The 16064-nt window shown below is 48.3% G+C and overlaps 1 protein-coding gene across 1 annotated transcript; it reads left to right on the plus strand.

Moving 5' to 3' along the window:
* The first annotated feature begins 1974 nt into the window (after positions 1-1974).
* LOC109687483 (aflatoxin B1 aldehyde reductase member 3) lies at positions 1975-16050 on the plus strand. The gene is made up of 9 exons (XM_020165390.2): positions 1975-2152; positions 5381-5459; positions 5997-6840; positions 10900-11087; positions 11270-11374; positions 12127-12223; positions 12455-12554; positions 14310-14439; positions 15760-16050. Exons 3-9 carry the CDS (start codon positions 6627-6629, stop codon positions 15919-15921), a joined length of 996 nt encoding a protein of 331 aa, XP_020020979.2. The 5' UTR covers positions 1975-2152; positions 5381-5459; positions 5997-6626; the 3' UTR covers positions 15922-16050.
* The last annotated feature ends 14 nt before the right edge of the window (positions 16051-16064 follow it).

Here is a 16064-nt window from a genome sequence, read left to right on the forward strand (position 1 = left end):
TGCTTGCAAGATAGGTACTCTACCACTCAAGTCATGCCCCCAACCCTCAAGCAATCTTCATTTTTGCAGCTTCCAAAGACATTTCACAACTTGCACTAAGCAAGTCACTGGCTCAGCGCCCCCAGTCATGAAGGATAAGCTTGAGGACAGTAGGAGGCTGAGGACGGTCATTCTACACCCTGAAATGCTATCAGGTGTTCAGTAGCAAGTAATCAAACACATGTGGAAGTGTGAAGGAGCCTCCTGTAGGGCAGCTTAGACTTTGATCCAGGCAGCAGGACATCAGCCTCTACTCTCAGTCTTCCATCTCATTCTGCCCTCAAAGAATGACGGGTGCCATGATAATCATGTAACAGGTTGGGACTTTGGCACTTGGATTTTGCTATTGCTTAAGCTTTGAACTTCCTGTTGCTGAGCAGTGCATGTTCTTTGAGCTCATCTATTTGTAGACCTTGATAGAGAGCTTGTGTAATATAAGGAGGAGGTTCTAGCTGTTTGATCCAGCATTCCCATCCTTAATATGTTCTTTCTGAATCAAACAGCATGAATTGGGTCATGTCCACCCATGAACACTTGTGATGTGACAGAGTCTCCTATCAAGGACAAGCCTGTTGGTGTCCTAGGCATTGACTGTGCTCATGACTGAGTGACAAGGACTGTCTCAATGGCTGTTCTACCCAAAGCTGTGGTTTTAGGAGCCTCGTCTAGAAGACTGTCTCCCTGACAAGAAAGACAGTTCAGTGGAGCTGGAGTGCTGCCGCCATCAGTGATTCTGGTGGAAAAGAGGTGGTCATTTAAGTTCTTTAATTTTACCTATTCTCATGGCAGGTGTAATGGTATCTCCTTATAACTTTACCCCGCATTTTGGAATAATAAAAACCTTTCACAATAGGCTTTATTGGGGCATAATTCACAGACAATAAAATTAACAATTTGAAGTGTAGTGTTTTGTATTAACAATTTGGTCCCCTATGGTCTTTAAAATTTTTTAATTTTGAGACAGGGTTTTGCTCCTTAGCCAAATCTATACTGGCACTTGCGGTCATCATGCCTCAGCCTCCTGAGTGCTGGGATTATAGTCCTGTGCCACCACCTTCCTTTTTCTCATGCTTCTTTGCAGTCAAAATCTTGCTTCACCAAATTCTGCTCCTGGCAACCATGGCTCTGCTTCCTGTCTCTATCAATTTGCCTTTTCTTTTCTCTCCTCCTTTCTTTCTCTCCTTTTTCTCTCTTTTCTTCTTGTCTCCCTCCCTCCTTTTCTTCCTTCCTTCCTCTCTCCCTCCCTGCTTCCCTTGCTTTCTTCCTTCCTCCCTCCCCACTTCCTTCTTGCCTTTTTCTTTTATTTCTACTACTGCAGATTTAAACCCCCAGCTTCACACAGGCTAATAAATTTGTCTTTCCTGGAATTATATACAAATGGAATCAAGTAGCATGTAGATTTTGTATCCATTTTCTCTCACTTAGCATGTGTCTGAGATTCCTCCAGGTTAACTGTGCATATCAGTTCTTCATGCTTTTTATTCTATCCTATTGATTGTATGGATAAACCACAGTGTCTATCCATACAAGTTGGTTGTTTCCCCATATGTATACAAGTCTATGTTTGAACACAGGTGTTTATTTCCCTTTGGTACATATCTAAGAATGTGACTGCTCAATCACATACAAAGTATATTATTAATTTTTTTTGAGAAACAGTCTCATTCTGCAGCCCAGGCTTGCCTGGAATTTGCTAGCCTTGTACTCGCTAGCCTTGTACTCATAATCCTCCTGTCTTCCAGTCTCAGAATCCCCAGAATGAGGATTACAGAGGTTTGCCACATCAAATGCCAATGTTTCAGAATTTTTAAAGAAAAGTCTGTGTTGCCTAAGCTGACCTTGAACAACTGATGTCAATCAATCCTCCTGTCTGATCCTCCCCATTAACTGGACAGGCAGATGTCACCACACTGGGCTGTTTAAGTTGATTTGCAAATGCCAGAATCACTTCTGCTGTCATGAAGATGAAGTAGCCCTAATTTCCTATTACTGCTGCTAAGTACAACTACACCCAGGGCATGTTATGTACAACAGCAGCAGAAGAAGGCCCTGGATGGTGGAAAGGAGAATTTGAACTAGCTAGGGACCTCGGAACCCAAGGAATGACACATGGGTGAGTTTCCAGGTTCACTTTTTGCCTCATAGATCCTACACTTGAAGCCAAGGAAGCTATTAACAACCTGAAAATGCCACCTTACACAGATGGTGAAAAAAATTACCCAAAAAACGTCTATGTGCAGCGGAAAGAACTAATGAACGGGTGGAAAGATATAAGATATATACAATAGAGAGAAATAAACTTAACTGTGACCTCACACCTGCTGGTGTCTGCAAGTGTTAAGTGGAGAACCTTGGCCTCCCACCTTCCCAGGCTGTAGGGAACCACCCAAGTCGTAATGGGGTGGTGTTAGAGAAGTCCGGGTAGGGAGCTTTGGTTCATTCTTACCAGGCAATAAGGAGGTGTCTGAGATTTGGTGTCATCGGGAACCACATGTGGAATGTGTCAGAGGAGGCCCAGTGGAGAATCAGGATGTTTGCTTCTACCCAGAGTGAAAGGGGCCTGTCTGTGGTATCAGTTGTGGCAATGTCTAGATCAGCAAGGAGACCTCCAACCCCTCTTAACCAGGAGGGGATAGCAGAGACTTGATAGGGAGCCTGAATTCCTATTCCCACCTGGCAGTTAAGGAGCTCTAAACTGTGTCAGAGGAAAACCATGAAAACAGGAGTTTTAAATAAGATAGACACTTGTAACAGTATCCAAAATTTCCAGTTTTCAGTAAAAAAAAAAATCAGCAGGGTGTGGTGGTGCATGACTATAAATCTAGCTACGTGGGAGGCAGAAGTAGGAAGATCACTATTAGAGGCCACCTTTGGGAAAGTTAATGCAGTCCTTCCTATTATTGCTTGTACTTTCTCTTCAACAAAGTTAGAGATAAGGGCAAAATAGTTTCTGCAGGGTATCGAGGGGGTGGTGGGGAGAGGGAGGGGGCGGTGTGGGTGGTAAGGAGGGGGTGGGGGCAGGGGGGAGAAATGACCCAAGCATTGTATGCATATATGAATAGTAAAAAAATAAAAATAAAAAAAAAAAGTTAATGCAATACCTTATCTGAAAACAAATGAAAGAAAATGGACTGGGGTATGACTCAAAGGGTAGAGCACTTGCCTAGCAAGTTTGCGGCCCTGGGTTAAAAACCCAGTCATGCAAAACTAAAACTTCTGCAACTAAAAACAAGAAAATCTCAAGACCATAGAGAGAAAAGTGATATCTCACCTCTATGAATGCAATGAGGGCAGATTTCTCATCAGAAAAAATGGAGAATGGTCTCTGCCTATACTACCAGAACCTGGGAGGATGAGGCAGAAGGATCACTTGAGCACAGGAGTTTGAGACCAGGTGGACAGCAGAGCCAGACCCTGTCTCAAAACACAAAACCAATCAGCAATATGTAAGTATGGACCTGGTACCATACTTCTTTGATGATATGAAAGAATTGTTAATTTTATTATTGTGACAATGGCATTGTAGATATATCAGAAATTGTCATTAATCTCATACACTAAAATTTATTGAGATAACCAGTATCTCCGGTACAAGGTTTGAGACAGATGGCAGGGACACAGCTCTCCTGGGGCACTGGGGAAGGAGTTAAGCATTGCTAGAGCACTGTAAAATTCTTTAAACCACTGTTATGTTGTGATAAGCCTCAATTGCAAGCACCTCTTGTAATGTTCATTTTCCCTTGAAATATGCTGTGATGTTGGGGGCCTGGGTGATTTCACTCCCTATTGGACAGCTGTATGACCCTTGCCTGGTGTTGTTTGCTTTGAGTGAAGGACTATTAGCCAAGCAGCCAGCTGACCTGTCCTCATGACAGCATCAACTGCTTTGAACACTCATCATGTTACTGGAGTATTGTTCCCGAGTCCATGTCCTGGTGTAGTAGATGACTAAGGACACAGGACCAGGAATTAAGAGTTAAAGCAAGCACAAATTTCATTTAAATGATAGCAAAACACCTTGGTGGGCGGGGCTTACTGAAAGGGCTAAGCCAAAGAATAGCTGAAGTCTAAGGGGTAATATAGGGCTCGCCTGACTTAGGCTTCCCCTACTCTACTTTGAAGTTACCTTTGTAATTGGATGTCTAATTAACTTCTTGCTGAGCCCAACCATCTGGTTGCCCCCCCCATCCTTATCAGACTGGACATTCCAGGATGGCCTTGTTAATGCATCCTGTCCTTGAGGGCTAGCATATGCATTTTATGACTACTGCTTGTTATCTTGGTGAGACCTCCCCCCTTTTGCTATCTTGGGAAAGTATGCTGTGTTACTTTCCTTAAGGGGTCTGATTTTTCATCTCTTTAGACGTTTGTCTAGAAAGATGCTTCTCTATCTCCCTTATCTAGGAGAAAGACTGCTGCACTTCATTATGTGGGTGAGAAGCCCGCTTCTCACGTCTTCTTGGATGTTCGTTTTTAAGGATGCCTGTCCATCTCCTTTACCTAAGACAAAGTGACTTTTGCCATTTGTTCCCTTCACATTCCCAGGGTCATTTCTGCCATTTATTGCCAGAGCCATTTCTGCCATTTGCACTCCTCACGTTTGCTCCCCTCACACTCAGACGCCTGCAGGACGCTAACTGACAAATATGCCTGCTCTGGTTCCTGAAGTCACTGACCCAGGACTGAATTTTTGCCATCACAGGCTGTGTTAACTGTAGATGACTTTACAGGCCAGAGGGGGAGTGCTTCCCTTGGTGTCCCAGCAGAAGGCCTGTGACTGGTGTAATCCCAGTCCCTCATTTGCACAGGGGACTGACATAACTGGCGACAGGAGGGACTGTGCCATGATTGGTGCAGATACCCTGTCATACCCCCTTTCTGGATATATAAGTAGAGTGCTCAGCTCTCTTTGGAGGTCAGCCAGAATACTTCCTTCTGTGCTGCTCCCTGGGATTGCAATGTTGGGCCCAATAAAAGGCCTCTCTTCAGTGGTCTTTTCTTTCCTAATTTCACCTTTACCATTAGTAGAAAAGGACAGTGAAAGTGGCAGCAAAGTGGTTGTAGAGATAGGTGGTGGTGGCAGCTGCTACCTAGTGCTGACATGCAATCAGATGGGGCATCTTGTTGCAATGGAACTGATTTGACACAGCAGTTGACATTGACATTTTGGCTTATTCCTGGCTTGATCAATAAGACCAACGGATTTCTGATTGCAACTTCTTGTTATCTTTTGTCTGGAGAGGAAAGGATGACAAACAATTGCAAGAGTTCTCAATCTCTGACATGAAAAAAATTTTCACTACCGCGGCTGTAAGCTTCTTGCTATGTTTCCCCATTACAGGTACCAACGGCTGCGCAACAGCTATGCGTCAAACATGGACATAAACCTTAAACAGGGAGGAAGAGGTGCTGGAAACCAGGTACAGAGCTGCAGGGCGGGCTGCAAGCAGAGGCGCGGCAGGGCAGGTGCGGCCGGTGAACCGCAGGAGGCGCTGTCCGCTCGCGTCCACACCCGCAGCGCCAGCTTGGGGCCCTCGGGAATGTCCTCGCTCTGAACAACCCCGCAGCCGCTGAGCCTCCTAAACACTTGTGTCTACCTATTCTTGTGAACACAGGTTTTCATTTCCCAGGCGTAACTAGCTAGGAGTGGGATTGCTGAGTCACTTTCATTGCCCTTAAGTAAACAGCTAGTAATATGATTGCCGAGTCGTTATCATTTCCCTTGGGTAAATACCCGGCAATCAGATCGCCGAGTCATGTGCGAAGGGCATGGTAAACTTATAAAGGCCCAGCTATCTTTTTCTCCCCCTTTGGTGGTGCTGGGATGGAGCCTAGGACCTCCTGCATGCGAGACAAGCACTCGCCACTGAGCGTCCTAGCGCGCCATTACCTTCTTTAGTTTTCCCCACGCTTACTATTTCCAGCGCTCATTTTTCTTCAAATTCCCTTCTGCCTAGATAACCTCTGCAAATACTTCCTGCAGCGCACGTTTGCCACCTGTGAATTCTCTGCACCTTGCCTTCTGAACCAAGTGTGTGTTTGGCTCTCAGGTTTGGAAGCTGTGTCCCCTGGATGGATGGAAGTCAGGCTGACAGGGACGCTGTGCGGAGCCCTTGGCAAGGCTCAGCACTGCTGGCGGGGCAGGCCTTAGGGTGACCCACCCGTAAAGTCCTTGGGTGGGGGGCGCAGAGACCCCAGGACAGCTCTGAGCGAAGCTGAGAAAGGAGGGGCGACAAGGCAGGGAGCCCAGAGGAATCTCCAGGCTTTGGCCTTTGGGTTCGCGCGCTGCCTTTGCACCCAGCTCAGCTGTGGGCACATTCCAGCAGAACGAAGGTCGCACGGGAAGGCGCAGCCGCGCTGCGGGTGGCGCAGAGCCAGTGCCAGTGCAGGACCCAGCTGTGCCAGTGCAGGACCCAGCTCAGCCCGAGCCGCGCGCGCCCAGCCGCACCTCTCTGCGCTCTCTCCGCTTGCCCTGCCCCAAATGGGCGTGACCTAGACGACATTTTAAAGCTCCAACTTCAGTTTCCACCGAGAACTGCTGTGCTGACCCCACATTGTTAGCGTCTCCCGCCTCAGTCGCTGCCATCATGTCCCGCCCGGCGTCGCAGGCCCGGCCCGCCACGGTGCTGGGCGCTATGTTGATGGGGAGCAGCATGGACGCGTCGGCCAGCGCCGCGGCCGTGCGCGCCTTTGTGGACCGCGGCCACACCGAGATTGACACGGCCTTCGTGTACACCGACGGCCAGTCCGAGACCCTCCTGGGCGGCATGGGGCTCGGGCTGGGTCGCAGTGGCTGCAAAGGTAACTCCAGCCCCTGACCTCCCAGCGCCCTGCACAGCGGACCCCTCCCCAGCACATCTTAGCTCCTTTCTCGGGGCGCTGGCCTCTCCCTGCCTTCCCCAGAGCTCTGTGAACCCCAACCTGCTCAGGCCCGTCTAGCATCGGACAACTGGAAAGGGCTTTTTCCTGACTCCTTTACCCCTCCTTCTTAGTACTGTCCCCACAGCGATGCCCCAACCCTGATCTAGCCTGGAACCACGTGGCTGCTCCTTGGTGGGGCACTGACCAGGTTGGGAATCTGTCAAAGTCAGCTCCTCCTCTCTGACTGGTAGGTGTGCACGCAGCGCCTCATGTGCTCCAGTCCTGTGGTTACTTCCCCAGCATTCCTGGGCACAGCCCTAGATTGCCCTTTGGACCATGGACCAGCAGCAGATCTGCTCCTCCTTTGCTTATGCCAGCCTTGCTCAGGGCCCTAGACCTTGTTCTGGTGGCTCCCAGTGCCTATTGGTTTGGCAGTGGTTGGTGCTTCTCCAGGGTGGCAGTCCTGGTAGCTGTAATGACCCCCTAAAGGGGATAGGGACAGGGGAGTCATGCACCTGCCTTCTCTGTACCAAGGCTGTGTCTGAGGATGGAAGAGAGAAATTGACACTACTCACACCAGGAAGGTGGGACTCTGAAGCTGGCTGGAAGTTGAAAGAGAGCACTTCTTAAGAGAGAACCACTGAAGAAAGCTGCCACCAAAGGGAGCTAAAAGAAGGGATAGGAGAACAAGTGCAGAGTATCCTGAGGTCAAGGCCAGCCTGGGCAAAGTTAGGTCCAAAAAATAGAAAGAAAGGAAGGAAGGAGGGAGGGAGGGAAGGAAGGAAGGAAGAAAGAAAAATCAGGAGTGTGTAAGATTGAAGCAGGGAGGAAAGTACATTTGGGTGCAGGGGGTGTGGGTAGGCAAAGACAATACCAAGGAGTTGGAGAGGACGGTGTGTGGGGGCAGAGGAGCGTCCCTCAGTGGTCTGATGCCATTTGAAGTCTTTGTAGGCACCAAGTGAGGCTCAGAAACATTGGGCCTTGCTGGGTGTGGGTGGCTCACACCTGTCATCCTAGCTACTCAGGACACAGAGACCAGGAGGATTGCAGTTCAAAGTCAGCCTGGGCAGATGGTTCATGAGTCACTATTTGGAAAAAAATACAACACAAAAAAGGGCTGGTGGAGTGACTCAAGGTGTAGGCCCTGAGTTCAAACCCCAGTACTGAAAAAAAAAAAAAAAGAAAAAAATACTGGGCCTATAGGCGCCCATCATTAGAACAAGCTAGTTTCTTTGTTGTTTTTGGAATTACTGGGATTTACATTCAGGGCCTGGAGCTTGCTAGGCCAGTGCTTGTCACTTAAGCCACCCCACCCCTCCACCCCAGCCCAACTTTGTTCTTAGCAGTACCCTTTGCTCTCTTCCACTCTGTGGCTTTTTCCCACCCACCCATACCCTGCACTCCCTACTCCAGCCAGTGAAGTCCTGCTCACAGCCTTGTAGCTGGAACAAAAGGATCTGTTCCATAATCTTTCTAGATCCTCTGCTGCCTCCAGTAAGGACACGGATCTTATTTCTGATTTTTGTTTGTTTGTTGTTATTGGTTTTCTTCCTGACCCTCTCCTTCTGTTACATCCTTGAGGCCAGGGGGAGAGGGCCAAAGTCTGAAGATCTCAGATCTGAAGTTAAGTTCCTATCAAGAAGGAGGAGGGGAAGTAGTGGAGTTCTTAGTGCTGTGTAATTCCTCAAACCTGCTCTCTTCTGGGTCTCAAGGGCTGTGCTTATGTCACTGGAAGTGATGATGCTCCAGGGAGGGGTCTCCAAAAGGAAAGATACCCTCGCCTGGCCCTTGGGTACTGAGTTTGTGATGTTGTTGCAAAAAGAGATTTTTAGAACACATCTAGGTAGAGACCAAGAAAGTTTATTAGTAGAGCAAAGCAGAGATAGAAAGATAGTGTACAGCCCAGACATGGGTGTGGGCACATCTGATAAGAGGTGCCATGAGTGCTCTAACATCAGTGGTATACATGGTGAAAAACTGAGTTGAAGGTTTAGTTCAACTTTACTCTAAGATAAGTGCCCTCCTTTATCCTGGACACCTGGAACATTTAATCATTCCTGCTGTTACACTGTTTTATTAATTAGCCCCGGAGATTTCAAGGTTGGTCCACTTGTTAAACTTGGGTCATTATAACATAGATTTTTGAGCATCCCTTTAAACAAAGGATGGGTTCTGCCAGATTCTCCCATCAAGATAGGTGTCCATCCTCAAGATAAATATTTTTCTTTCCAAACATTTTTTGTGCCCGAAGACACATTTTTCTCAAGCATTTTTTTTTCCCCAAGGAAAAGCATCTTTCTCTAAGATATCTTTGCTCAGTTCTCAGAGTGCACTAATTATTTGGACAAGCAGCCAGGTCAGAGGAAGAGGGCTTCTTTTTTCTCCTTTTTCTTTTTACTAAATGTTGCAGGTTATTGAGGGGGGAGTGTAAATCTTAAAGCAAATAGTGCCTGAGTGCTTTTAATCAAGCTATTTATTAATACAGTGTTTATCTTTGAATTCTTGGCTCCTGTTTTCCATGCCTCATTTCCCCTGATCTATCCTGCCACAGTTACATCCCTCAGGCCACACAAGTGACTTCCTAAGTGTGGAAAGGTAGAAGAGGTAACACCTCTCACCCATCCATCTAATCAACAAGGATTCTCAAACAGGTGCAGGGAGAAAAGTATGGACTCATATGGATGGCCATCTGCTGGCCTTCTTCATGGGCAAAGTCACTATTTGATCCCTACCTTTTTCCTTCTCAGAGGTCCCTTTCAGGCCACCCCAGTCTCTTTCCCCAATTCTTGCTGCACGCTCCTCACTGTTCTCCCTCTTTCCAGACCTGCCCTTCATCCACATTGCACTCAAAACATCTTTCAAAACTACAAAGTTGACGATGGTGTTCCCAGATTCAAAGTGCTCAGAGGCTCCCTAGAGTCCCCTGAAGTCCATATTCCATGGGGTGCTCAGGGCCCTTTGGCATCTATCTGAGGCCCTTTCTCTTGCCCTGTGGCCTCCACCCCACACCTGGTGCTCTGATAATGGACTAACAGGCATGGCTCCCACCCAGGGCATTCTTGCTGCTGAGTTTTTAAAGCCTATGTTTTTCCTCTAGAATGAGGGTTTCCACCTATCCTCTCAACTGGTGCCTAAAACCTGCCTCAGACATTCATAGTGAGGTTCTCAAGAAAGTCTTTTGAGCTCCCAGGCAGCCTCCCACTCCTCTGCTCCAGGCTCTTGTGGCACCTGTGCATTTCCCTGACTTTCTTTCTCTAGTATGGCTCATTAGACTTCAAGTCCTTGGACTGGTAAAGTGGCTGAAGCTTTAGAGCGCCTGCTTAGGAGGCGTGAGGGCCTGAATTCAAACCCCAGTACCACCAAAAAAACAAATTGTGAGATAAGACTTCAAGTCTTTGAGGACAGGGAGCTTCTGCCTCTATCAGCCCAGGTGCCAGGCCTGGCACATCCTGGCACTTCTAGTTGCCCATACATGAATGTAATATTGAAGATAATATTGGCTTACAAAGACCACTTTCCATGATCTTTATGGAATTTCAGGGTGTGTGGTGGCAAAAGCCTATAATCCCAGCTACTCTGGAGGCAGAGGTAGGAAGATCACAGTCCTCAGCTAGTCGCGGCCAAAGCATGAGACCCTATCTGAAAGAAGAAGAAAAAAACAAAACAAACAACAGCAAAAAACAACTAAAGACTAAAAAGGACTTTGGTTGTGGCTCAAATGGGAGAGTGTTTGCCTAGGAAACCCAAGGCTCTGAGTTCAATTCCCAGAAATACAAAAAAGAAAAGAAAGTCCTCAGGATTCCATTATAAGGGATTTGCATTCTCTTATTTACAACTGAAAACACTGAATCTCAGACAGGTTTGGTAACTTAGTCAAGGCAGCAAACTAGTAATTCACACCTAGGACTTGAACCCACGTCTGTCTCTTACCCATTGTATTAGATGCCCTGCCTGATGGTTGGTAAAGTGTCCTGACTTTCCATTTCTCGCTCCAAAAAGTGAAAATTGCCACCAAGGCCAACCCATTGGCTGGGAACTCCTTGAAGCCTGACAGTCTCCGGTTCCAACTGGAGACATCATTGAAACGACTGCAGTGTCCCCGAGTGGACCTCTTCTACTTACACATGCCTGACCATGACACGTCTGTGGAAGAGACTCTACGTGCCTGCAACCAGCTACACCAGGAGGTGAGGGTGGCCCCCTGAGCTCTGGGAGGGAGGTGGTCTGTGTGTTCCTGTTCTCATCTTGACACTACCAGGAAAGTGAGGCACCAGGGCACCCAGAGCACAGATGGCACAGAGCCCACTCCAGTATCCCCTTCCTGGTCTCCTGGGCTGTGCTGGGCTGACACCAAGCCTCTCCCCTGCAGGGCAAGTTTGTGGAGCTTGGCCTCTCCAACTATTCCTCTTGGGAGGTGGCTGAGATCTGCACCCTCTGCAAGAACAACGGCTGGATCATGCCCACCGTGTACCAGGTGAGCAGTACCTGGTGTGCCAGGACAGCCCTGACCTCAGGCACTAAGATTCTGCTGATTCTGGGTTCTCTTTGAACTGCCCCTGGGCCCTCTACATAGCAGCCACTCCCCTGATCAAAGCCTGTGGATGGCTCTCAGGATCCCTCAGTATGATATCCAAGTCCCTCAGCCTGGCCTCCAGGCACCTGCTCCCTTCCTGTCCGAGTACACACACACCTTGGTCCCTTCCTTCCCTGCTCTGCTCTGCCCTTCAGCCTGGAACATTCATTGCCCTCCCTGGGAGAAGTGCTCAGGTCTCCCTGAAGTGGCCCTTCCCAGGGAGCTCCTCTTCCCTCTGCCCCAGGAGCCTGAGATTTCAGTTTCTGCTTTACCCCCTCCTCCCCATTCACTCAATGAATGTTTGTACACCTGATTAGTGCCAGGCACTGGCCACAGAGGTTCCTAGTGCACTATAAGCGCCTCTTCATTATTTCCACCCGTTTACACTCTACCTTACTGAAATGTCCTGGAGAAAGTCCAAAGTGTCCTTTTGCCTTCTGCTTCTGAGTCTGTCATGCAGTGGGGAGTCGGTTCTCATGAGTCTGGGCTGAAGGAATAAATGTTCCTTGGTTTAAGCCCCCTCCACCACCACCACTAGATGCATGCCTTGATTGTTAGGGTCCTAGAATTGCAAAGTCTGAACTTTGACAAGGTACACTGGGGTTCCCTTCCCTTGACCTGTCCACCCTCTCCACCTACCCCTCTCCCTGCAGGGCATGTACAACGCCACCACCCGGCAGGTGGAAGCTGAGCTCTTCCCCTGCCTCAGGCACTTTGGATTGCGGTTCTATGCTTTCAACCCCTTGGCTGGTATGAGCTGCATGGGAAAACCCTTCTGTGCTGGGTGGGCATTCCTGCGTAGTCTCTCCCTATTCCTACCCTGATGCCCAGCCTTGGCCCAGGGAAGCAGGAAGGCTTTGTGAAGAGGCTGGGCTGTGTCCCCATCCCTTTTGGATTGGGTTCCCCCATCTAGAGCTGTGAGTGATCCAGCATCTTCTGGGAGGAGTCTGGGCCAGGGGTCTGATTTCATCCTTCCTGCAGGAGGCCTGCTGACTGGCAGGTACAAGTATGAGGACAAGGATGGCAAACAGCCTGCAGGCCGCTTCTTTGGTTTCAGTTGGGCTGAGATCTACAGAAATCGGTGAGCAGGGGTAGGGGCTGTGTCTGGGTGGGAAGTGGCGTGGGTCCTTTACTTTGAGGTCGTAAATCCTTGAGACTGCATTCCCTTCCTTGGTGCTGTGACTTGGGTGCCTTGACCCTCCCAGTTCCCTCCTTGGTTGTCATGATTCTCTGGGGAGGGCTCCAGGGCCAGAAGATCCCTGGCCTTCTGCTCTGTTTTAGCACTATGTTTCTCCTCTGGGAAGATGCCCCACTGCCCAATGGATGTCACAATTCTTGCATGCCTTGGAGGAACCTGGGTATTTGTGCTGACACCTGGGGCCCAATGAGTCTAAGTCTGTGAACTCTTGGCAGTAAAACTGTCATCAGTGTCTCATCTGGTGGAGACAAACTTCTTCCCTTCCTTTTCTTTTCTCCACTTTCATATGTTGAAACATTTGGCCTGGGGATGTAGATCACTGGTATAGTGCTTGCCTCGCTTTCTGGAGACCCTGGGTTCAATCCCCAGAACTGCCAAAAAAACCCAAAATCATTAAATAAATTTTGAAAAATGGATCAGCCATACCACATGCTCATGGTTAGAAGCAATTCCTTTTCTACCCCCACTCCTTATTTTGTTGTCATTGTCTTTTGTTTTTATGAGATGGGGGGGCCTCTGTATCTCTGGCTGGCTTCAAACTCTTGATCATCCTGTTTCAGCCTCCCAAGTGCTGGGACTACAGGTGTGCCCAACCATGTCCTATACCTAGGACATTCTTCAGTGGCAACTTTGGAAACTCTTACAGCTTCTTTTCCCTCAGGCACTTACTGTGATGTCTCTTAAGTATTCACTAGGTTGCCATTCTTTCACACATCAAATTTAGACATCTCCTATGGATTTCAGGAGAGCTCATGTTTCTAGATTTGTAGAGGCCTGCAAGGTTGTTTCTGTGACAGTGTGACCTATTTGTCTTTTGTTTTCTCTCCCTGGGAGGGAAGGGTTTCTATCCCAAGCCATGCTTCCTGCAGGAGACTCCACTGCTAGTTTTGTTGCAATGGCCAAGGACGTAAGTGGGGAGCATCTGATATTTGCAGGCCCCTTGTGTGTATTGCTGTGATTTAAAGTTTTATCTGCCTGGGGTGTAGCTCAGTGGTAGAGCACGTGCCCAGCATGCATATGGCCTTGGATTATATCCCCAGCTCTACAAAGAAAAACTGAAACCCCAAACTCTCTTATGTGCATCCCTCCACCCCAAGGGTTTCTATGCTTCCAGCTGGCATTAGGAACCCTTGCCCTGACCAATGTTTTTTTGCACACTGCCAGGGCCCAGGCCTCTTCCCTGGGGAATCAGGGCCTGGAGGTCTTTGCCATTTACCTACTGCAGTCCAGGAAGCATGACCAGATTCTCACCTGCTATGGTTGCAGTATGGGACAGGTGGGGAGCATTTCCTTACCTCCCTGAGGTGATCAGTGAGGGCGGAGCAGAGAGTAGCTCAGCCAAGGCCACAGAAGCTGGCCTGGAGCCAGGACTCGTCACTGGTCTTTCTGTAACTCAGGGCACCCAGGTGTGGTGCTAAAGAAGCTCAAGAGTCCTGACTTAGGGAGTTGTGTTGGTAGTACAACTGAGATGCTACAGTTCTTGTCTCCTGCATCCTTCCCTTACCAGAGACTAAAAACAGTATCTGGTGTGTGAGGGACCTAGAAATTTGTATGTGTCTGATGCCTGGACTGCTCAGCCCCCATCTGTGGATCCAGGCCCCTCAGTGCTGACCCCCTTCCATCCTCCCACCTGCTCAGGTACTGGAAGGAGGATCACTTCAAGGCCATTGCCCTTGTGGAGAAGGCCTTGCAGGCCAGCTATGGCAGCAGTGCTCCCAGCATGACGTCGGCTGCCCTGAGGTGGATGTACCACCACTCCCAGCTCCAGGTAGGCCAGCATCACTGTGTGCTGGGGGGAAGGGGGAAATCGGGTCCTTGAGGTCTCCAGGGCCATTTGGTTACTTCTGTGATTACTTCTTTCCTTCCTCTCAAGTGTTTCTGTGGCCCAGCTCTTTTGGGTAGAAATCCTGTTGTTCTTCGAGAAGTCTGAGGTGCCTGGTTACAAACACTTTCTTACAATGGCCCTATTAAGTGTGGCAATCTCTAGCAAGCTTAAGTCCCTGAGTTCAACCCCCCCCCAAAAAAAATTAAGATTAAAAAAAATAAGAATTGCAAGGGGAGGTGGGGCATCCCTGTAATCCCAGCACTAGGGGAGTCAGAAGCAGGAGAATCATGGGTTCAAGGCCAGTGTGAGCTAAACAGCAATTTTTTTCTCAAGTACAAAAAAAAATTACACATATTTGCTAATATTGATTACATTATTGCTTCTAGAAAGGGAAACAACAGAGAGAACAGGTGGAAGTTAGACTTCTATCCTTTGATTTTTTTATATGAAAATATATTATCTAATCAAAATAACTTAAATGTATAGATATATGTTAGAAAAGCATGATCATCCTAATTTTTATACAGGAAACCTGGCTCAGAGAAGCCAGTTCACCTGGCTAGTCTCTCAGCTCCATGTGGAGGGGAATATTGATTTGACTCTGAAACCTACATTTTTTTCAAACATTTGCATTTATTGCATCTGTTCTTGTCTGCCTGGAATACAGAACCCACTGTGCACTTGGGGCTCTTCTCTCTCCCTCCTGCTCCTGGTTAATTTCTCTCACCCCTTTATCCAGCATGGGCTTTCTATGGTAATGGGTCCCCTTCAGTGAGCATTTGGTAAGTTCCAGGCTGGAGTACTTCCCAAGATCTGTAATTCCCACAACCAACCTGCAAAGGAAAAGCAGCAGCTGGCAGCTGAGAGGTCACCTGACCACACAGGTTTGCAACAGGCTCTGTCAATACCAGTCTTCAGAGGCAATATCGTTTTTTTTTTTTGCTCTACTGGAGTTTGAACTCAGGGCCTCACACTTGCTAGACAAACACTCTACCACTTGTACCACTCCACCAGCCTTTTTTTTTTGTGATGGGTTTTTTCCAGGTAAGGTCTACTATTTTCCCAGGCTGGCTTGAACTGCCATCCTCCTGATCTCTGCCTTCTGAATATATGGATTACAGGTTACAAATTCTTGCTGAAATAATATAGGCTTAAATTAAAAACACAGATCCCCAATCTTGGAGAGGCACAGCAGGGAGAGGTAGGTGAGTAAAGCAACTTGTCAGCAGAAATGTGTTCAAGTCTGACCATCTCCCCTTCCAGACTGCCCTTGGGGACGCGGTCATCCTGGGCATGTCCAGCTTGAAGCAGCTGGAGGAGAACTTGGATGCAACTGAGGAAGGGCCCCTAAAGCCAGCTGTCGTGGAAGCCTTTGATCAAGCTTGGAACCTGGTTACCCACGAGTGTCCCAAGTACTTCCGTTAGGCTGGACCTGACCCATCTATCACCCATCCTGCCTCCCCAGAAAGTTAGACCTTGAGTTGATTCAGCTCCTTGTTTCCCCCTCATCCCTGTCCCAGCACCTCCTGTTGAATAAAGCTGGCACTTGACCTAGCTGTAGCCAAGCT

The sequence above is a fragment of the Castor canadensis genome, chromosome 7 (assembly GCF_047511655.1).
Source record: "Castor canadensis chromosome 7, mCasCan1.hap1v2, whole genome shotgun sequence".
NCBI lineage: Eukaryota > Metazoa > Chordata > Mammalia > Rodentia > Castoridae > Castor > Castor canadensis.